This window comes from Anguilla rostrata, chromosome 4, assembly GCF_018555375.3.
Source record: "Anguilla rostrata isolate EN2019 chromosome 4, ASM1855537v3, whole genome shotgun sequence".
Lineage (NCBI taxonomy): Eukaryota > Metazoa > Chordata > Actinopteri > Anguilliformes > Anguillidae > Anguilla > Anguilla rostrata.
Window position 1 is genome coordinate 29,269,165 of NC_057936.1, and position 23,525 is coordinate 29,292,689.

Below are 23,525 nucleotides of genomic sequence, written 5' to 3' on the forward strand. Positions count from 1 at the left end.
ACTTAATTGCTAAAGAGAAGCGTTATTAAACCGACGTTTCTCCCTCCATTGCATTGGGGTTAACGAGCTACGTATGTGATTCATTCCGTCTGGGTTATTCTATTTTAGGTTTCTAATTATCACTTCAAGAAATGAACTTAATATATTTCGACCGGTTTTCATTGCAAACTGTCGGGTATGTAGTAATCTTGCTTTAGGTATAAAACCGACCACGCAGAGCTGAGCCATACACAGGATTTGGGGAGATAGTCAGAGTCTGTAGTGTCCCTCTCGCGTCCAGGTGGCCTTCCGGACGGAGCGGAGACTCCAGCTGAGCGTAGCAGCGCTGTCATGCTGCCCAAAGTCGAGACGGAATCACTGGGACTCGCTCGATCGCATGGGGAACAGGGGCACATGCCTGGAAACATGCAAGGTAATGCATATAAATGTATTTTTTTTGTCGGGTCTCCGTGCAGAATACAATTTCCGTTTAATTGCGCGTGGGATAAAACAACTGTAAATGTTGATTATATATATTTAAACTTTCTGTTATAGTTTCTAAATGAACTTTGTTGAGCATGTACTAATGTCTATTAATTTGACATTTGACATTCTATGCACACAGAGGAACGGGACATTTAGTGAGTTATAGGCGATCGAAGAACAGACACGAGGGCAGTATGTAGGCTAAACTCAAAAATAGGTATCGCTATCCGAGTGTATCGTGGGACAGTTTACGCTCACTTTTTATTTTAGAATTGATGCATTAAAAAGTAACATTTTCTTGGTTTGTCCAGTGCTTTGAGCAGTTTTATTTCATTGAGAATGCGCGCGTAATGTTTACTTACTGCCTTATTTAATAATATACGAGTGAACAAAATAGGCAAGATCGACAAACTCTTGTACTCGGACAGAAATATATTTTTTCCGATACGTACCCAAGTGTCATGTTTTCTCAAATTGATTTATTATTCACGTATATTCCTCATGTTATGACAACTCGTGTTGTAGCGTGCATGTTACCGGTAATGAAGCTCTCATTGTGCTGACAAAACCGGAGTGAACCTGAATTGGTGTCCCAATTACGGACAAACATGTAATTGCAATAGGCCTAACCTTAGATCTAAGGGCATGTTTGTTGTTGCTATTAAACCAAATAAACATGCTGTAAGAATGAATTGGATTTCTACAGCAGCTGTGTGATCCAAGTTACAATATTTTATTGTAATGTTCTTCATATGTCGTTCATGGTACCTGAATAGAATTAAAGGGAAAAGTTCACGTAGGCCTACACTTAATACGCTTTAAATTGGGTACATGTGCCATGCAAAACGTGGAATTTGTAAATGTATATGAATATTATTTGTTAATATTAACTGTAGTATGGTTTTTTATAGGCCTTTGTTGATCCTAATTTTTAAAAACAAAAAATGTAGCATTTTAAAAGAAAAAACATAAAATGCCTTTCCAAATTTATTTTCGACTAATTGTAAAAGATAATCAAAATTGGAAATATCGAGTACATTTTTTATTTCAGGCGCCTTCCTTCAAAGTTTGATTGTCGGCCTTCTTTGCGTTGTACACTATTACTATTACTGAGGTTCAGTCATTTAAATACTACACCCGTCTTCCGAGTCACGTGTTTGCCAAACTGATTTATCAGATAAAGAATTAGCTGCTGAATGCGGAATTACTAAAATTAGAAGTTACGCACAACACGGCCCCATTCGTCTGAATTCTTGTATTTATCTAAAAATCAATTCAGAATGTATGCGTATCACTGGGTCTACTGCTAATTTTCCCAGTGAAGCCCTGTGCTAAACTTTCTTCGAGGGAAAAGCTATAAACCGTTCGCACGTGCCTTTGGCCGCGGGCATAAAACCGATAGCCTGCTACCACTAAAACTGCTTCCGTTACAATGGCTATATGAAGTTGATTCGCCAAGACATCTGAAAACGTTAGTGTTTTCATCTGTGTTTTGTTTTGTGTATATATCCACACTTACGATTCGGACAACCGAGTTGCTGTTTACAATTCAGTTGTGTCAAAAATATTGAGAGTTACCGACAAGACGGAAATTTTGCACATAAATTGGAGTGGTACCTGATTTGTCCCCTTTCGATGGCCATAAGTTAGTCTATTTGAAAATCTCTTCAGTAATTGTAAGCAAAAATGTCAAAATGATAATTTTGGTATATATTGCATTTTGAAGCAAAGTGTAGGTGACACTGAAACCACGCGTCGGCTATATGCTATTTTGTTTCCGCTGATGGAGATTCTTTGACTCACTACCACTTGTTGATAATAATTTAAATAAATCGAATTAACAGTATTGAATCCTATGTTTAGGGGACATTCCCTTTTATAGCGTGCGACATTATAAGTCATTTTAATTGTGCATGATACAATTACATTTTTGCAGTGATTATATATTTGTTATGATTGAACATTTTGTTAAATGTGAATTTCTTGTTGTAAATAATTTTTAGAGTAAGAGTTGCATGGTTTGCATTGCATATTTTCGAAATGTTAGTAATTATGAATGAATTTACTTGTATATCAGTGTGCATATTTTCATTGCTTTATTTTAACCCTTAAAATAAGATTTAATATCGGACGGTTTGAAAGTAAAATCAGTCTTCATACCGTAATGCTGTTTTCTCTGGTTGTTCTTATCGGTCGTCTCTGTCAGGACCATTTCCCGCCTTTTGGTGAAGTTTCAAAGCATCGTAATTATTGAAAAATGCTATCAAAGTAAAACAGGAATCAGTTATTTATCTTCTTATGTCAGGTGCGCTGCATGATCGCTTAACTTTTCCTTGTCGCTCACAAGAGCAAGGAGATAAGAAAATATTTTAATAAGAAGCATGTAATTTACATTGCTGTATATGCCCATAGTTTTTGATAACAATACCTTGTATATCTTTCTTCGTATGAGGACTGAAATATTATCCTTTGGAAATACTTTTTAAATGTACTGTAGGAATATGTATATAGACTAGATGTGCTTGCCCTGTGTGTCAGTTTTTAAAGACGATGTACTGGATTGGATACCTTTACTAAAATGTGTTTTTCAAGAATGTGACAACTGTGCCTTTTTACAACCCTTGCCAGAGTCTGATTCACCTTTGTTATTTATTTGTACCAGTTGCCCTGCTCATGGATTTTAGGATGTTCAGTGTCACACACGTATAAGTGTATCAGTGCGGAGTTGTAGACAAACTATAAAATATATAACAGCTGCAGCTTTGGAAAAATCCCATTAAAAGACAGGTCACATCAAAGTATACAGAAAACAAGCTGTAGGCATTGTGTGTATAATGGAGACCCCTGTAGGAAAGGCTTCCTGAGTACAAAGGTTATGCATGTGCAGGCTTCCACATTGTGATGGACGTGGGCTAATATGTGTGTTTGTGCTTCACAGCCCCACAGTTTAAAATGATGGACTACGCCTATGATGAAGACCTGGATGAGATGTGTCCTGTGTGTGGAGACAAGGTTTCTGGATACCACTATGGGCTGCTGACCTGCGAGAGCTGCAAGGTTGGTCCTGCTTTCCTTTTCTTCTTTTTTCCCGTCTTCGGTGCGACAGCATACTGCTCTTTCTTGACTGCTGATCGAGTTATGCTCATCTACTTGTGGAATGCTGCGTTCTTCCCAAAAAGCATTTTATTTACGGCAGGAAAATGTCAAACTATTACCATACACACAATTACCAGAAATGTATTGCCTTTTCATATATAATTAACGGAATAATGGATTTGCCAGATCTTTATTTCTCTGCCTGCTTGGGCTGTGGAAAGCACTTGTGTGTCTGACTGAAAGATTGAGAGGTAGAATTGGCGTGTGATGTGGAGCTTGGTGAATTGTGCTATACTGTAAGGAGCGAAGGGTCTAGATCTCCTGCGGAGCGCTTTGCTGTCCCGTGCAGACTGCAGCGTAAACAGGTACAGCAGTTCTGTTAAACTGAATGTAAATAAATAAAAAAATCTTCAGTCACTGTGGATAAAACTGTCTGCCAAGCAATCAATAACAATAATAATAATAATAATAATAGATAGAAACAACCCAAAAGTCCTGAAATGCTGTAGTGTAATCAAATCAACTTTGATTTGATTGTGTTGTGACAGAATGCTTTCCTATTCAGAATAGTTCACATATGATTAGAATCATTTTATCAGGAACAGATTTTACGGTGTAATTTTCGCAGTATTCTCTGAATGTAGCCTCAGATTTCTGAAGGGAAAGAGATACGGTTTCTTTTTCGCTTACGTACAGCAGACTAATTCTGCTCTTTTTCTGATATGACAGAGAGTTGTGTGTTGTATCCAAATAAAACATTCTCTCACTCAGTGTGTCCGTATCACAGCCTTGTTCTTCCAGTTTCAAAGGCATGGCTGCGAGTGTAATTCTTTGTCAATGGGCCAGATAATTGTTAGGTCAAGTTTGAGGTCGTCAGGTTATCTGGATGAGGTTGCCGAGCTTGTGAAGATTTACTTTTAGTTTTTTGCACGTTAACTAAATCTGTTGCACATGCACGTGTTACCTCACCTATGTAAAGGAGTGAAATCAATACGGAAAAAAGTTTAGTTCTGAAATATTTTATGCATTTCACACCTCTCATAATTCTAGTAAAAACCTTACCAGCAATATTGGAGGCATCGTAAATAAGGTGAACCCGTAGGTAATATTTACCACAGTGTTTCTATTCAGTTCCAGTGAGGAAAATGAAAGAAACAGGCATAAAAGATTTTTTTTTAAATTGGTAAGTTCTACCTGTACTCTGCTTTTATCTGAACTAAGGTAATGTCTGCCTATATTTTTTATGCAGCAAAGTAAATATATTCAGGTATGCTGAAGCCAAAGCCTTATAATCCTAGAACATTAAATTATGGATACACTGTATTGGATTTTTGCAGTCATTTTTGAAATATGAAGGCTACAGCTGGAAGAGACTTCATAGGAACATTCTGAAGACATTTTAGGTCTATGTATGCATGTATACCAATACAGCTGCTATTTACCTATATATTTTGTAAATACATTCTGCATATTGCAATGTCATGTGATTTGTGATCTGTGAAGTATTACACACAGTTATAATTTTCATATTAGCAAATTAGAAAGAGTATCTTTCCTCATTACAACCAGTTGCCAGGTAAACTGAATTGCAATTCAGTTCTGTAATAGGTGAACAACGGTGAGTAATTATATGTACTGTGTTTGTTCATTTTGTTCATTTAAAATATTTTTAAACAGTCACAGACTATTATACATAAAAGAATGTAAGTTTTACGTGATATTTGCTAATTTATTTTTAAAACACCTGTAGCAAGGCATATCTGGAACTTTTTACGAAAATATGCGTGCTCTTTATGTATTGTCACCAGTATTGTGCAGATGACGTTCAAACATCCTATTTAGAAGTCAGAAGCCTACTACTTTGTGCAGTGCTTGAATTCCCATTTTATTACACTTTTCATGAACTGTAGTGTGTAATGATCGGCTCCTATGCGGCATTACATTGAAACTGTCCAGCCATTTCTCCTTCTGATGAAATCTATCAAATTTAATCAGATGTGATATTTGGTGTCTTTAAATTATTTTTGCTTGTTATTCAATCACAAGTTTGCTTATGATTGAATGATAGTTAAGCTGTTTTCCTTATAAAGTGTGCATTGGGTGTTTGATTGTGATCACATGTAACAGACATTGTTATACGAGAGAAAGTATTATACACTAGCATGCAAACTTTAATGTGTGTGCATTCACCTGTGTGCAAGTACAGGCTTGCACCTGTGGGCATTATTTAGTGCACTGCGTAAACCTCCGAGGCAAATCTGACGCCTTCATTTGTGTTTTTCCCCAGGGCTTCTTCAAGCGAACCGTTCAGAACAATAAGAGGTACACGTGTATAGAGAACCAGAGCTGCCAGATCGACAAAACGCAGAGGAAGCGCTGTCCCTACTGCCGCTTTCAGAAGTGTCTCACTGTCGGCATGAAACTGGAAGGTGAGGGCGTCTTCGTTTCGTCATTCTGTCTGGGTTATGCCTCCGGCTGGAGGCGGGGAAATGACATAAAGCTACCTCATTACGGGAGAGCGTACGTTTAAACGAACCTTACTCAGCTGACACGGAGAATGAACAAACTCCTTTTTTAAAAATAATTTCATTCATTCTGCTTTGCTTTTATACATGCTATCTGAAGTCTTTTTCTTTTACCCGTTCGAAATGGTGCTTTTGTAGTAATTTTTTGAATTACTCTTAATTGTGGACTGCTGGAGGGGGAAATTTCCTATGCTGTCATTTTGGGTCTTATTTTCCTTTGATTTGATTTCACGTTAGCTTCAGGATGCCCTAGGCCCTGCGGTGGCTTGTTAGCTTGGCGGTTTTTGTTTTTGAGTGTTGCCGCAATCTCTAGGGCAGGATAGGAAAGCTCGTCGTGAGGACCACAACATAAACATGCATGTGTTTATAAGTGGATGCATGACCAACCATAACCGGCGATGTCTGGCTTTAAAATGCATGAGATTCAAGGCAGGCCATTTTCAATAATCTCTGAAATTAATTTCTGTACTGTATGTATTTCACGCAAAGTATTTCAGTGTACTATGTTATTTTTGATATATTTTTCACAAACGGTTTATCTCAAGTTACACAGTTGGTTGAAGGACACTTTGAGAATATAAAGAAGATATGTACGTTGTGTGTATTGTTGCTGTATATCCTTAGACATACAGATGATACTGGAATAAGAGGGTGAGATATGGGCTCAACCCTGAACAGATTTGGGTCATACTATCTGAAGGGCTCAGACATAACTGAGCCATGTCTGCATGAAAGATTCAGTCATGCTGATAGTGCATGGAGACCCCTGTCTGTACTGATACATTACCGCTTAAAAATGTTATTCAGAATGCCAGTTGTTTTGCAGGAGGTTTTGAGTAATTTTCCTGAACCAAGTCCCAGTTTAGTTTTATAAGGTTTGCTTCTTTTGGAGTGAGACTGGATCACTCTTTAATTTGTAGATTTAGAAAATGCATGAAAATGTGTTGGATGCCTTCCAGATGGCATTAATTTAAATTTTACGTTACATAATGTATGACTGTATGTAAATTGGATAAATTTTTATTATCTAGAAATGTGCAATAAAGCAAGTAAACAGTAATATTTGTATAGTAAATATATAAAATTAAATGTGGTGTACGTGGTGCCAAATTTTATTTTGGGCCCAGGGTTGGACACTAATACTGCAGAAATACTGTTTCATATTCGTTTAGTATTCTAGTAAATGAAAATGCAATGAATCGCTGAATAATGTACAGCGTGTAGTCTGCTAAGTTTATCACTTGGATTTTCTTCAAATATGAAAACAGCCATGGAATTGCAAAATGATATTAATTATTTATTTTACAGCTGCAGACAATTCTGTATGATATGCATGTAAATAACCTTGTTTAATTAGACGCAAAAAATGTAACCAAAACGTGTATTCGCGATCCGACTCTCAGGTCCAGACCTAATTGTGTTTTCCCAAAAGGAATAACTATTAGTCTTCGGCTCATTAATTACCTTGTTGCTTGGAATCATTAATAGTTAAAGTCCCTACAATAATGTTTAATGGATACGCGGGGGGTTTTTTTGCGATAAATTTTTAACGCTACGCTAATCCCTGAGATAAAACGGCGCCAAACATCACCTCCAGCGGACGGCTGGGCGAGCCGCGTGTGTGGCAGGGCCGTCTGAGGTTCCTGAGCGGATGTGCCGTGCCATCAGTGGAGCCAAGGCTCAGCGAGACCCCCTCTCTGGTCTCTCAGATCTGTGTGGCAACGACAGACACTGCTGTGACAGAGACCATTAAAATTACTCCCAAGGCAGCTGTTGAGCCGGATTTGATTTCGTTATTTTTTATTCTTAAGATATTAGAAGCCATAATGTTAACCATGGACACCGCAACCAGTCCCAGTGACCACTAGGGAGATGGGCCACTGGTACCCCCCGCCCCCCCACCCAAAAAAAAAGAAATCGTCCACCTGCCAACTATGTAGGAGAACATCAGCTCTTCTGCCAGCACAAAAGAGAAACAATTAAGCATGAATAATTAACATGTGCCCCAGACACCAAATAAAAGAAGCAAAACACAGCCTCCAAATGGCATGTTTCACGAATGATATGTTTGTCTCTGTTTGGATTTATTCTCCATACCCATGATATTTTTCATTTATTTGTTTATTTTTGGTTGAATTTGAGAGATTTGAAGATTTGTTTATCCTTCGTTGTTTATTTTGTCTGCGCTCATTCTCAGGGTTGACTCACTGTTTATTTTCTTTTCGTGTTTTTTCGTACAGTTCACTTTTCATGAAGGCTCATGGCACTGATTGGCTCAGGGCAGTCTGTAACTAGCACTCAGAACCCTTTTTTAAAATTGAAACTGTAATGAATATCATGTAATATTTATTAAGAAAGTTCAATGTGTATTAGCGTTGGCATGTGAAAAGGAATCTCTAATTATATTCCTACTCTACAGCTATTTTGTCTGACCTGAGCAATGTGCTTGAGGTCGGTGTACTGCTTACAGTTTTCTGTTGTCTCTTTTATGGAGGTTGACCGTATGTGTTTGTGTGCGTGCGTTCCTTCTCCCGTTTCAATCCCTGACAGCTGTGAGGGCGGACCGCATGCGAGGGGGCCGTAACAAGTTTGGGCCGATGTATAAGCGCGACCGGGCCCTCAAGCAACAGAAGAAGGCACTGATCCGAGCAAACGGACTCAAAATCGAAGCCATGACTCAGGTGATGCAGAGCGTGCCCACGGACCTGACGATATCTTCGGCCATCCAGAACATCCACTCTGCCTCCAAGGGCCTACCTCTAAGCCACGCTGCCTTGCCCCCCACAGACTACGACCGCAGCCCCTTCGTCACCTCGCCCATCAGCATGGCCATGCCCACGCACGGGGGCCTGCAGAGCTATCAGGCCTACAGCCACTTTCAGAGCCGCACCATCAAGTCCGAGTACCCCGACCCCTACACCAGCTCGCCCGAGTCCCTCATGGGCTACCCCTACATGGACACGTACCAGACCAGCTCCCCGCACGGCTTCCCCCACCTCATCGTGGAACTGTTGAAGTGCGAGCCCGACGAGCCCCAGGTGCAGGCCAAGATCCTGGCCTACCTGCAGCAGGAGCAGGCCAGCCGGGGGAAGCACGAGAAACTCAACACCTTTGGTCTTATGTGCAAAATGGCCGACCAGACCTTGTTTTCCATCGTCGAGTGGGCAAGGAGCAGCATATTCTTCAGAGAGCTAAAGGTACGTGTAAAACGCAAACTGGCAATGTGTTGTGTTATTTATACAGCATTGGGACTTAGTAGTTAACTACCATAAGGCAACAATAGCTTTAAAGAGAATATAAACAAAAAAAACGTATTATGGGTTTACATTGTGTCACATCTGAGTGTATCTCTGTGAATATTCACAGTTATGCAGTCTTGGTAATTGGTACAGGTCTTCACTACACCAAATGCCAATGTAGTGGACAGTTCTTCAGCACATATCAGCTGTCCATTGTTCTCATTGTCAGCATATCAGCCATATGTGAAAAAATCTTTTGGTTTTGGTTATGAGATGTTCTGGACAACCTTGTTTCTCAGCCACTTCACCAATAATCTTTTATTGCATGTCAAATGAACCATGGGTAGTATAAAAATATAAACCATCCTTTCAGCAAAACTGTGTCTATATTATGTATTTATTATTTAGTGAAGTACTGTGTTTTTTGCAGTGTAATGTCTCATTGTCGCACTTAAGATTTCACTTTTTTAATTGAAAAAAAGCAAAACTTAGCTCATAGAATCAAAGAAATATTAACTAAGAAAATCTGCATATTTTGGCGTCAAGCATTTGGGGACAGCAGTATGCAAAAGTGTTAGACTGAGTGAGCTTGTTAGCCAAGAACTTGCTCTGCACAGTAAAATGTTCGGTGTTAAATAAACTCTTGCAGTAAAGAGTAAATATCTTCCCTATTGGACTCATGTGCTCATGTTGAATTAACGCGGGACATTTTACTGTGTGACAAGGTGTGCCCAAGTACAGAAGAACTGACCTATTCTTCCCTCCTTTTTGTTTTTTATTCAGAGCACTGACTGCCCCCTACCTAAGCAACAAAAAAAAATCCCTAAAACATGTGAGCAAACCTTCCTGTGAAACTCTGATAATCCCCGCAGTAGTCCTCTGAGAACAGACATTTTTCCAGCGCTTGCACGCATAACATAATTTGCGCTCTGAGGTTTATTTGTTCAGTGAAAAGGTTAACGTTGAGATCACCGTGAAACAGTCCAAACGGAATGGGATGAGCCTCGGTGGCTGTTTGCCTACAGTTTGGATTTCTCCCCATTTTCTCTGATGTCCTCATCCTGGACAGTATATTTCGCTCTGCAGACCTTTCACTGCAACGTTTTAATCCTAATGGTACCTTCCGAGTGCTGCGGTATTGTTATGCCCCCCCTATTGTTTCCTTTGAATAGATTTTAAAATGCACACTGACATTTATCATACGGCAAATCCCTGTCTGGCATTTTTGTTAGTAAATTAGCATGAGATGTACTGTACTTCAGTGCTTGTGAAATGAAGTGGGTGTGGTTGCACAGGCCAGAATTGTTTTTACAATTACTTTGAATGACCACACTGTAGTATGACATACCGTACTCAAAAAGCTCATCCCAGTGTTTTCACCCAAATCCTCTTACAATTTATGCCCACCCTCACTTCAGTCCAAAATGTCATTATGTGCGCTAATGACTAGTTATATTAGCTTTATTTACTTGTGGGGGAACCTCATTGTCCAAATAATAAAACGTTCTGCTTTATATAGGGAGTAATTCTGGCACCCCTGTGATTGTTTTGTGAAGCTTCTATAACAGAACAAGGAGGTGTATCTATTGCAGACGAGAGCGCAACTGAAATTACTACATAAGTGGAGGTACTTTTGCTCAGTCTCTTTAAACTAAATGGCCTACAACAGCACAGGTCGGAAAACTCATCTGCCAGCATCGGCAAGCTCTCGAGAGTCCCTGTTCTAATTAGTCAGTACTTGTACAGCTATTGTTAATCCAAAAGCTTAGTGAGGGTGATCGGTGAAAATCCAGAGTAATCCCCTTCAGTTTAAACAAAGGAAGGTGAGGAAGACTCAGGATATATATTTGTGTCAAGTATGCCACAAATACAAACTAGAAGACCAACAAACCACTGCGTTTATTAAAGGGAACGGCGAGGAAAGCAGTCAGCTTGTAGTCATTTGCACAGTGTTACCTTACCAGCAAAGTACAAATTCTCAACCAAGCATCATAGTGCCACAAACATATTACAGCTATTTATATGAACATGTTCATACCTCTTGTATGTACTGACAACTATGCAGTCACTCAAATGTATCCCTTGTGATACTGTATTAGTTTAGTACCTGTGACGCTTATGGTGCTAATGCTAGTGTATAGAGCAAATCCTGTGATGCAAATGGTTGTCTTTTAAACCATCCTGATTTCACCGCTAAAATGATTAGTAGATGTGGTGTGCCGTGTGTGCGGATGCGCATGCGCTCACGTGTATGTGTGTGTGTGTGTGTGTGTGTGTGTGTGTGCATGCATGCACAGTGGATTGTGCTGTCACCATAGAGCTCGAGGTCAAGGAGTGAGCTTTCTCAGAACATCAACCCACTGACACTGAACACAACCGATGACCCTTATCCATTAACTTTTAACACAATCAAAGACCTCAACCCACAAACATTTAACACAACCGACAAGCTCAACCACTGACGTTTAACATAATTGCCAACCTCATCTCACATGAAATTTAGCTCAATTTACTGCATTCAGTAAATATGTTGACTGTGTACATTTGCCTGTTATTACAGTTTTTTTGTTATTCATCCAATCGTTTTAAGTCTTGAAAACAGTCCCTTTAAATACCCTCAGTAAGATTTTCACTGATGGAATTGGTCTTACAATAGCTCACACATGGAGTTTATGGGCACTCTTACAGTTCCCTGAGCTGTGAAGTAGCGATAGGGGTTGATTCGATAAAAAATCCATATGCCAGAATTTTAGGTTTATAGTAATGTTAAACTAATTGACAGATGCAGTCATGCTAATAAAGTTATGACGTACAGCAACAACTGATAATTCTAGAAAGACAATGTCAGATGTTTCAGCACAGCCATTGCATTACGGTTGGTTAGTTAATGACTGGCGTTACTGTTTTCTTTTTCACTGGAATGTTATAGAAATTTCATTTTATGCTCAATGATTATTCCATCTCTAGACCTTCCCCGAGCTGTCATTCTTAAATTGACATCGTCCTGCACATAGGCACTGCTACATATTTAAGTCAATTTTTTACATTTGTGAAGGGACACAGTGCTTATAAAAGCATAATAACAGGCCTTCCGCTGGTGTCCTTCAACTCATAACACAAAAGCGGTCAGCGTATTTATTTCTCTTTATTCATGTAGTGTTATTAACATACTGGAGATTTTTCTTTTCTAGCAGTAGATTGACCTAGGTTATGCTACGTGATTGCTGACAGTATCAGCGATACAAAGTGAGTATGTACAATAAGCTATAAAGCCTTTTTTTCTTTTTCGTATTTTCTCAAAAGTGGCAATACAATCGAATCCATTACTTATTCTGTTGATTACAGTAAGACTAATGGAAGACTGTATGTATTTTTTGCAACTTCGTTCCTTCATCGGGCAAATTGTAGTCACAGGCCAAAAGATCAATTATGTTCATATCTTTATTTATTTACTTATTTTGGTGCCACAAGACAGCAGTTCTCACCACATCAATCTAAAGATAGTCCGAGGTTTCTGTTTGTGAGTGCTTATCACGGACTGTGGAGATTACTGAATTCTTCTGCAGTGGTGACAGTTAAGGCCAGTTCTTTTGGCCAGATCCCTTCTAAAGCATTTTCAGAGACTGCCGGCGATCAGTGTGTAGCTGAACAATGCTGTCATCATATTTTGTTTGAGCATTAATGTGTGAATAAAGTTTGTAATGAAAAATGAGGCTGGTCACATATAAACACAGGATACACAAATGAGTAAGAAGTTCTCAAAGGCTGAGCTCCTAAGTACCTATAAATACACCAATGTCTGCCAGCTATTATTAGCTTAGTGGAACAAAAGAATTTCACTGGTAAGAGACCTGCATGTTAAAAAAGAAACCTGTCAAAAGTGTTTAAAGAATTGATTTCCATGATTTGGAGCTGGTTAGAAAAATCATAAATACCTAGACTTTATGCTATTTTAAAAAGAAAGACCTTTCAATTATTTTTTGTGGAGCACTTAAAAAAAAATTTAAATGGCATGCTCCCTTGAAAGACTTGTTCCAAAAGCTACTTCATTGGAAGTTTTCATCTGACCAACCTCTCGAAACCATTTCAGCTTTGAACAGTTCAGATTGTGCTACTTAACCACATTGATTCAATCAAGATTAATTGTGTCACAGACTGTTACAATTCTCTGAATGAGAACATCATCCTCAAATGGGACTTATGAAGGAATTATATTATTTTAAATGAAATTCATTCAGTCCCTCAATTCCGCCAGTTATTGTGCCGACCCATATTTTCCTTAAGCCACCATTCCAAAAGGGACAAGCTGCTAAAAAAACGGTGCGCACGTATATATATTTTTAAAATATCTGTCCACTCTGAAAAAGAAGAAGAGACAGACAAACGCTGTTTCTGTCTCTTTCCCGTCGTCTCTGTGTCTCTGTCCCGTCGTCTCTGTGTCTCTGTCCCGTCGTCTCTGTGTATCTGTCCCGTCGTCTCTGTGTCTCTGTCCCGTCGTCTCTGTGTCTCTGTCCCGTCGTCTCTGTGTCTCTCCCGTCGTCTCTGTGTCTCTGTCCCGTCGTCTCTGTGTCTCTCCCGTCGTCTCTGTGTCTCTCCCATCGTCTCTGTGTCTCTTTCCCGTCATCTCTGTGTCTCTTTCCCGTCGTCTCTGTCTCTGTCTCATCGTCTCTGTGTCTCTTTCCCGTCGTCTCTGTGTCTCTGTCTCATCGTCTCTGTGTCTCTTTCCCGTCGTCTCTGTGTCTCTTTCCCGTCGTCTCTGTCTTTTTCCCATCGTCTCTGTGTCTCTCCCATCGTCTCTGTCTTTTTCCCGTCGTCTCTGTGTCTCTCCCATCGTCTCTGTGTCTCTGTCTCATCGTCTCTGTGTCTCTTTCCCGTCGTCTCTGTGTCTCTTTCCCGTCGTCTCTGTCTTTTTCCCGTCGTCTCTGTGTCTCTCCCATCGTCTCTGTGTCTCTGTCTCATCGTCTCTGTGTCTCTTTCCCGTCGTCTCTGTGTCTCTTTCCCGTCGTCTCTGTCTTTTTCCCATCGTCTCTGTGTCTCTCCCATCGTCTCTGTCTCTTTCCCGTCGTCTCTGTGTCTCTCCGGTCGTCTCTGAGTCTCTCCCGTCGTCTCTGTGTCTCTCCCGTCGTCTCTGTGTCTCTGTCCCATCGTCTCTGTGTCTCTGTCCCATCGTCTCTGTGTCTCTGTCCCGTCGTCTCTGTGTCTCTCCCATCGTCTCTGTGTCTTTCCCGTCGTCTCTGTGTCTCTCCCATCGTCTCTGTGTCTCTTTCCCGTCATCTCTGTGTCTCTTTCCCGTCGTCTCTGTCTCTGTCTCATCGTCTCTGTGTCTCTTTCCCGTCGTCTCTGTCTCTGTCTCATCGTCTCTGTGTCTCTCCCGTCGTCTCTGTGTCTCTCCCATCGTCTCTGTGTCTCTGTCTCATCGTCTCTGTCTCTTTCCCGTCGTCTCTGTGTGTCTCTCCCGTCGTTCTTGGAAATGGCAGCACGCTGCACTGTAACACCTGGCCTGTCGTGCGTGGCTCGCCCTGGGAGCGGGGAAGCGGATGTGCCTGCGGCACAATGCGGGAGCTGTCACTGAGGAGGTGGAGTGCGAGGACCTCTTCCCACTGCTCGATTGTTTGAGGGGTCCAGAAGAATGCGGAGAGTGACTCACACCCAGGGAGATCACCCCTGCGTTCAGCGTGCTGCCATTGTTTACCACTTAGGACACGTAGGGCAGAGTTTTCCCCAGGCTTCTGAACACAATAGGACAGAATTGACACATGCACCAAATATATTTCTTTATTGTACTTTACTGCATCTGTAGCTGCCATTCTTTTTTTTTAAATGTTGTTCTTTTCCATAACTCATTATAGACCTGTCAAAACAACTTCGATTCGACATGCAATTTATATTGTCCGTGAATGTGAATAATAAAGTGTTGTAAATATAGAAAAGTTGCCAGGTAAGGACAAATAACATGGCACTTGGGGCTTTTCTAAATTATCCTATGCTGGCTTGTCTATACACACATGTAAACCACATCTATGCACACTCTCTCTTTCTCTCTTTCTCTTTTGTCTCTCACACACATGTACACACATACGCCCGCGCGCACACACACACATTCTCATTCACACTCCCCTTTGCGCTCACATGTATTCACACACACGTATATGCACATTGCGCACACATATGTAGTGGTAAAGGCGGATAAAACTCAACAGTGCAAATCCTGCAGTGCTTTGACATATGGCTCCAATATTTATTTTCATCTTTTCACAGCTGTTAGGGGACAGTTTTGTAATTTTTTATTTTTTTTACAAAGTAGCATGGATGACAATACCAGACCAGCCATTAAGTAAGGAGGACTGTATTAAGCCTTGTTCCTGAGACTGTACCCAGCAGCGGGACTGGGCCTTATTGGAAAAGCAGCTGGGGAAAGACATACTGCACTGGGAACCAGGCCTGACATTGTATACTGTGCTGGCCTGAGCCAGACCTTCTATATTTCACTGTGCTGATGTGCACAATGTCACTCTGCCCAGTACTACTCAGTACCCTGTGCCTGAGTATGCCAATCTGCACACCAAACGGTCTCTGTATGCCACCCTGCAGTACAGCACTGACTGTGCCAGTCTGCACACCAAACAGTCTCTCTATACCGCCCTGCAGCTCTGCACTGACTGTGCCAGTCTGCACGCCAGTCTTCTCTAAGCCACCCTGCAGCTCTGCACTGACTGTACCACTCTGCATACCAAACACCCCTCTCTATACCACCCTGCAGCTCTGCACTGACTGTACCACTCTGCATACCAAACACCCCTCTCTATACCACCCTGCAGCTCTGCACTGACTGTGCCAGTCTGCACACCAAACAGTCTCTCTATACCACCCTGCAGTACAGCACTGACTGTGCCAGTCTGCACACCAAACACCCCTCTCTATACCACCCTGCAGTACAGCACTGACTGTGCCAGTCTGCACACCAAACACCCCTCTATATACCACCCTGCAGTACAGCACTGACTGTGCCAATCTGCACACCAAACACCCCTCTCTATACCGCCCTGCAGTACAGCACTGACTGTATCACTCTGCATACCAAACACCCCTCTCTATACCACCCTGCAGCTCTGCACTGACTGTGCCAGTCTGCACACCAAACAGTCTCTCTATACCACCCTGCAGTACAGCACTGACTGTGCCAGTCTGCACACCAAACAGTCTCTCTATACCACCCTGCAGTACAGCACTGACTGTACCACTCTGCATTCTGCTGCACCAAAACTCGCTTTTGTTTGGTTTAAATGAGGGCAGAGTACAGCCGCCAATATAGTGTCCCTAATGTTTAAAATGATTATAAAATCTTCATTAACCTTCATTTACTAATTGCATTTATATATCCATTATCCATACTGGGATCTAGTTGTTTTTTATTTGACGAGGTATTTAAAATTTTTAAATGTACAACATAGATCTATTTCAGGGAGACAGGGTACACCATTGCTAGCCTCACTGTGGTGTACGGTGTATATTTTCTGTGGTGTGTATTTCTTACAGTTATTACATACATTTACTTTTGTAAAATGTGTGATTTTTTTTTTTTTCCTTTCGCATCAACCTTATCTTAAGCGGTTCAATTTCAAGGTGCAGGTTGCTGATTGGGATTTTTACGCCCCGTAACCAGAGAAATTAATAAGGTGTTTTAGGTGTGATCTGTGAACTCGCGGGCCATATATATTCCCGGGGGCTGTCAGTGAGGTCACCCGGCACACTTCTGACAAACTGCACATGTGAGTCACTGCGCGGCTGGCAGAGATTTGTAACTGTGTCCCTGGTCCATTGCATTTGAATTATTCCGCAAGCCCCCTCTGCTTTACATTAGCGCCCGCTGGGGAAGATGAACAAGGGACCGGAGCAGCACCAAGGGCAGGGGCGCATCGTGAAGGACAGGGGGAAACAGGTGGGAGGTTAATGGCCCTGGACCGGATCCACCAGCCGCTCCGGCTTGATATATGGGCTTTGGGCCTACTGCGGGCATAGGCTTTCAAAGATATATTATTTCATTTGAGGAGCAGCATTCTCATCCCTGCATTTGTCCACTGATAGATGATATCCCCTTCCCCCAGCAGCCACAATTGGAGATGCCGTGTGAGTTTTTGTAAGGCCTGCTCCTGTACATTTTTTTTTTCTTTTTTTTTTTCTTCTTTTTTTTGCTGAGCTCTCTTTAACCTCTGCCTCGCACATGCTCAGTTGCGGGCTCCATACCGGCCTTCTGGCACGCTGCTTTTTTAAGGTTGCTATTTCAGTGGTAACAGTATCCGTTTGATCAGGGGGGTGATATAGCAGGGGGAAGCTCACAAAGGCTTTTTTTCATTCATAAATTATTCAGCATTGGGGATCTTTTTTTTTTTGGTACGCACATTTTTTTATTGTGAATCAGGGTTCTGTACCGTTACAAAAGTAGAGATCATGGCCTGACTTATCCACAGAGACTTCTATTTTGGCAGGGAGGTAAACACACAGGGAAGAAGGTGGATGCAGCTTTCATTACAATACAAATGAAAAAGGTTAAAATGGCCAGTTATAAACCTTCCAGTACTTTTAAAAAAAGAAATATGAATGTAAAGCATTAAAGAAGGGCCAGCTAAGTGCTCATATTGATTTAAAACAGATACAGTATGCTGCAAGATGTATGATTTAACACAGATATACTGCAAGCGTGTATGATTTAACACAGTTATATATATATATATATATATATATATGTATGTATACACAGTATATGTATGTGTGTGTGTGTGTGTGTGTTGAGACAGCAGGATTGAAGTAATTATATTTCCATTCACTTTCTGCTGATTCCCTTGGATTTTGTAGCAGCGATGGCGTGCGTAACATCATGCTAAATTGCCCTGACCGTGTGACCACAGAAGGCCGCTTGCTGCCTGGTCTGTCTGGACAGCCATCTATTACCCTGTGCCCAGTCTCTCTCCTGCCCTGGCCCCACCTGGAGAAGTGTCCCAGAATGCCTTGCCCCATTCCCCTGGGACTGGAGTGACTGGAGGAAGGAAGCATGTGCACTTGTTAAAAGGAAAGATTTAGGGGTCTGAAATCCTACAGAGACATGGAGACATGAAGGAGGAGTGTTATCCAGAGAGTCTGTTCATCCACTTGTTGCTTTGATGAGGGATAAAAGGCTGTCATGTACTACAAGTTCCTAGCTGAGAGCTGATAGACTCATCCTGCCAGAGTCTTCCGTGTTGTCTCTCACTGGAAATACGTGGCCTTCTTTAACTGCTTCTGGAAGTCCTAATTGAAAAGGCTTATTTTTGCCTCCTCCCTTTGCAGCTCAAAAGTTTGCGCTCTGCAATTCACTTTTATGAGCGGTCTCTCTCGTCTTGGAAAAACACGGTGTAAATGTACGCTCATTTTTGATGATTAGGGTAAAAGCCTTTTCTGATTGGCGGGTCAAGCGCCTCTTAAAGCGAAGATGGAGGAAGGAGCTGTTAATGGTGTCTTGCTCTGTCCGCGACCGTGATTGTGCGAAAAATCGTCAGGGCGAAGGGAAAAATTGGTAAACAAAGTGGATATTGCGGAATTTTAGAGGACAGCTTGCTAACAAATCAACTCCGCCTTGTGCCTGTTTTTTAATGGCCTCTGCTGCCCAATACAAAACAGAATTTTACTTCCCTTTCTTTCCCAGACTACCGCTGTGAACATGGTAGAGCTTATTCGAGCTTATTCTGGAACTCTGTGGACATCTCACAGCACCACACGGCCTCGACACACAAACGCACAAAATTGGAAAAATTTGCGTCAGATTATGATAAATCATTTCAGGTCAGCGCAATTGGCACATGACTTGAATGATGGAAAAGTGTTATCAAAGGCAGTAAAGAGGCTGCTATGCTTGTGTGTACTGTAAGTTCCCTTTAGGTCATATGTTAATTCAGGCCAGTTCTAAATTAAATTAGCAGCAATTCATAGATGCTCTAGTCTTTTTGGGCGTGTTTTTTTTTTTTTAAACTTAGACCAAAAGGTTGTTCAGTGGGGCCATTTTTATTGTCCATGCAACACAAGAAGGTGATGTCAAACATTTTATTGCTCATTGTTTTCATTTAGATTTTTTAAAAGCACCCTGTCTAATTTTATTGCGTTGCATGGTTTTTGTTTCCCGTGTTTATTCAATCGTGTCTCTGTGGCGTGTCTGAAATTGTCAGCAGTTGTCTTCAGTGTCTATTTCTGCCACTTATTTACAGCTGTCTATTTTGGACAGGCTCACTGAATGAGTCAAAAGACAATAGATAACCAGCAGACCCTCGTAGACAGGCAATGTGCAGTGTAAGCTTACAGGGCATTTATATTTAGCCAACGTGTGTGATTAGATTTGCACTTTGATGAATGACATGTGCGTTTCAGATGGGTAACGTTATATGCAAGGAGTTATGATGGGCAAAATTCATGAGGCCCTTCACCAGAAAATGTCTTTAGCACGGTTGCTAAAATTGGACAAAGCCACCTGTTCATTAGCCCATTTTACATCTTTCTTTTTTTTCTGACGGCCTGCCCAGTTGGCATGGCCCACTGATAAACGTTTCCATGCACAGATATTTTTTTAATAACACGTATTACAATGGTTTTATTTTATTACGCACCTTCATGCAAGGGATAAAAGGACATTTTCATGATCTCCGAAACAATGATTAAGGGAATTATTCCACTTCGGCTCAAGGTTCGAGCATTTACAGCCACAGGAACCACCTGAGGAGATGTGTTGACGTTGGATTTGGCAAAGTGAAAAAAGGAGCAGGTGACTGGGTAGAGCGTGTTAAATATTAGGAAGGTTTTTCAATTAAGAGGCAGACTGTGTCACAATTTAAAGAAAGGCTCATTGTTCTATAAGCGTGCAGCTATGCCTCATCTTTTTTTACACCTTTAATTTGCTATGGGGGCTGGCAGTGAAGAACGTTCTTATTTACTATTTAAAATTTCAGTTCATCAGAGGTGTAGTTCAGGCAGCTACCAGGGAATATTTGGCCATCGATTTGCTGCTGGCTGAGTGTTGTTTACATGATACCGAAACATCAGCCCTTCTGGTGATAGCTGTTGTATTTCCCATCTGCTAATAGGTTGCATCCGGCTGAAATTTATCCGCACCTCGCTACGTTATGAAGGCAAGTGTTGCTGTTTCTGCAGCTATAAAAGCACTTTGTGGGGGCTGAAGTTTTTTCTTAATGGAGAGTAGTTCAGGGAGGAAGTGCGTGGCGTATTCACAGTGACCACTTCCTCTCTGGCAGTGCAGCCACTGAGAATAAGAATAATTTCTTCGCCTTCTTCGACGCGTCAAACAAACGCATAAATACCACTGGCGTTTTATAATTAAGAAGTACATAAATCCTAGATTCGCATAAAACAATGCGTGAAATGAGGAATTTGAGAAATCACTCAATGCCCTGCTAATGCAGAGCAGTGCCTTGCAGATTGCACATTGCTGAAAGATCAATATCGCCAGTCTACAGTGAGAACTCATTTCAGATTTGGAAAGCATTACTTTCTCACTGTATTTTGGTTTGGGGGTACTTCAGGGAAATATCGCTCCCATGGCTTCATGTATATTAGAAGCCTAATGTTCATCTGAATAATTGATTAGCCTGGTCTGTTTTTTTGATAATTAGTTGATAGCTTCTTAGCTTTAAGCCCTCAAATCCCATGATGGAAGCTCAGAGACCATTTTCAAATTATCGTGAGTGTGTATCTGAAGAACTACAGTGCTTAACACAAAAATATAATGGATTAACTTACATTTTCATTTTGCTTTCCTATACTCTGTTTTTATGGAAAGGAGACACTCATTTCTTAACAACAGTGATTAATTCCTGTGGTTGTTGGAAGTGCACTGCTTAGTTCTGCTCAATACTGAGAATTTAATATTAACATTTTGAGTTGCCAAATGGAAGGTTTTTGCCTCCATTTAATTTTCAGTATTTAGCCTGTGAGTGTGTCTCTTACAGAAATGCCTTTGAAAACACAGTATTACTACAAACATTCTCATGTCACTATATAATCTGAAACAGACGCATAAAAGTGCATGATTTGTATGGAATTTATCATGGCTGAATATTTATCAAAATCAGATGTTCTTTACTTTTGGATGTACTGTATTGTACAGACATCAATGCTTGTCACAGAAGTTATATTTACTTAAAAGACTGCATATGGGTCAACAATGAATGGGTAGCTCTAGCTTGGGCAATATATAAACTGACAGAAACTGACAACTGAGCAATATAGGAAATTGTTATTAGAAGATGCCTGGCTACATTTACTTTTCATTGTGGTGAAAATGGGGGCGGGGGGGCTTTTGAATGGACTCAGATGCACAGGTCAGGGGTTTGACTCTGGAGTCAGTTAATGTGGTCACCGTGGGAACTGATCAATCTGTATGTTTCAGCACTATCGATTCGGCAGTCCATCAGGCCGGCCCTTCTAGTGTTGGCCGCCCGGCGTGCAGAAGCAGATTGATGTCTGCTGACCCTGTGGAGCCAATCAGGGCCTCCCGCAGAGAGGCCGTGCTTATTCTCATTCACCGCGGCAGCCGGCAGTCCCAGCGCCTGCATTTGCTAATCTGGCACCGCACGCACCTGTGCCGTGAATTATGAGGACTCCTAAATCCTCCCAGTTGGAGAGCTGAATACCATTTGCTTTTATTTTACTGAATGGAAAATATCCATCTGCCTCAGCTCTATGCGAGAGAAAACTTTCTCAAAGCAGATTTTTAGAACTTATTAAATCTGATCGGGAAATGAATAGCGAAGGGGTTTCCTTTTGCCGATTGCTTTAGCTGTCAGCAAACCCCGCTGCAGAGAGCAGACCCTTTTCCTGCAGTTTGTCTGTGTTTGAGGAGGGCGAGATAAGGACCACACCAAAACATGAGCAGTAATGTATAATCACAGGACGCTGACAGGGACAGGAATTAGGATGGGGTAGGTGGGGGTGGTGGGGGCGGAGTTCTGAGCACTGGCAGCCACCTGATAGATATCTTGGCATGTTGAGTGCTCCCACTGCAGTCTAACATGCATGAGGCGCAGACAGAGACAGTGGCACTGTAAATAATAAGATTTTCAGAGGATCTGGAATAGATACAATGCATAATGATCTGAAGTGAGCGTGGTTCGCAGGTCCCTCAGCGGGAGAAGGTTGACTTTTACACATCAGGCAGAGTGTGTGTCATATCTGTGGAATTAGAATCGACAATGCTGCACGCCCTCATCTAACGCAGCCCCTCTAACGCCAGTGTAATGGAAACCCCGCCATTCACCACCAGAGCTTGAAAAATGGTCGCAATTACCTAAATTTGCAGCAGAGCACAATTTCCTGAAGTGGGTTCTTGTTCTCTTTCACGCACACTGAAACCCACAGATCTTGGCAACAGAATGAGTTTGGTCAAAGGAAAAAATGTGTTAGTGAAATACTCACTGTGGTGAGTAATGCACTTCGTTTCCACAGTAGTGAAAACGTATGAACTCTTTTCTCTTAAATGAAAAGTTTCTGATGTCATAGCAGAGGGCGGGATTTTAGTGGGTCACGGCTGCAGGATGTTAGAGCACCGCGTGAATTGATTTGAACTGGAATGAACTTCTCTTTTGTTTTTAAAAGCAACGATTTTATGTGTAGCCAGAAAATATTAAAATTGCTTTCATGCAGAAGTAATTTGAAGATGTGCTCAGTGTTGAGGGTAAATATTATATTCATTAAGAAACACTGAAAGGAGTCCATTAATCTGTTCAGTAAGAAACACTGTAAGGAGACAATTAATCTGTTCATTAAGGAACATCAAAAATGAATCTTCTTATTAAAAATAGGTCCAGCTGTGTATCCTCATTATACTGTGTTACTGCATGCTTAACAATGCTTGTGGCAATCTACCAATAAAAGCAAAAGATTGTCTACTACATTAGAAATTTTGGACTCCAAACCATTATTAGCAGATTCTACTGGAAAGCAATAATTAATAAATATTACTTTTAGGTGCCAGTTCAGGTCAGTTACTTTACATTTTGTATATATTTTTATTTATTGCGTGTATATTTTGTATTGATTTATTATATTACTTATTTAATTTAACTATTCACATGACCTCAATATAAAATCAACATCAGTTCTGAATACGAGTGTGTAGAGAGGTTGGTCATGCCTGAATGGCTATACTGTGAAGGTGTTAACT

The 23,525-nt window shown here is 41.1% G+C and overlaps 1 protein-coding gene across 2 annotated transcripts in view; it reads left to right on the forward strand.

The window, feature by feature from the left end:
• The window catches only part of nr5a2 (nuclear receptor subfamily 5, group A, member 2), a 53,569-nt gene that overhangs the window by 3,135 nt on the left and 26,909 nt on the right, over window positions 1-23,525 (forward strand). For both annotated transcript variants that reach the window (XM_064332064.1, XM_064332065.1), the window contains exons 2-5: window positions 281-412; window positions 3,404-3,522; window positions 5,849-5,990; window positions 8,637-9,283. In XM_064332064.1, the coding sequence (XP_064188134.1) occupies window positions 331-412; window positions 3,404-3,522; window positions 5,849-5,990; window positions 8,637-9,283 (990 nt within the window). In that variant the 5' untranslated portion in view covers window positions 281-330. The remainder of the gene's footprint in view (window positions 1-280; window positions 413-3,403; window positions 3,523-5,848; window positions 5,991-8,636; window positions 9,284-23,525) is intronic.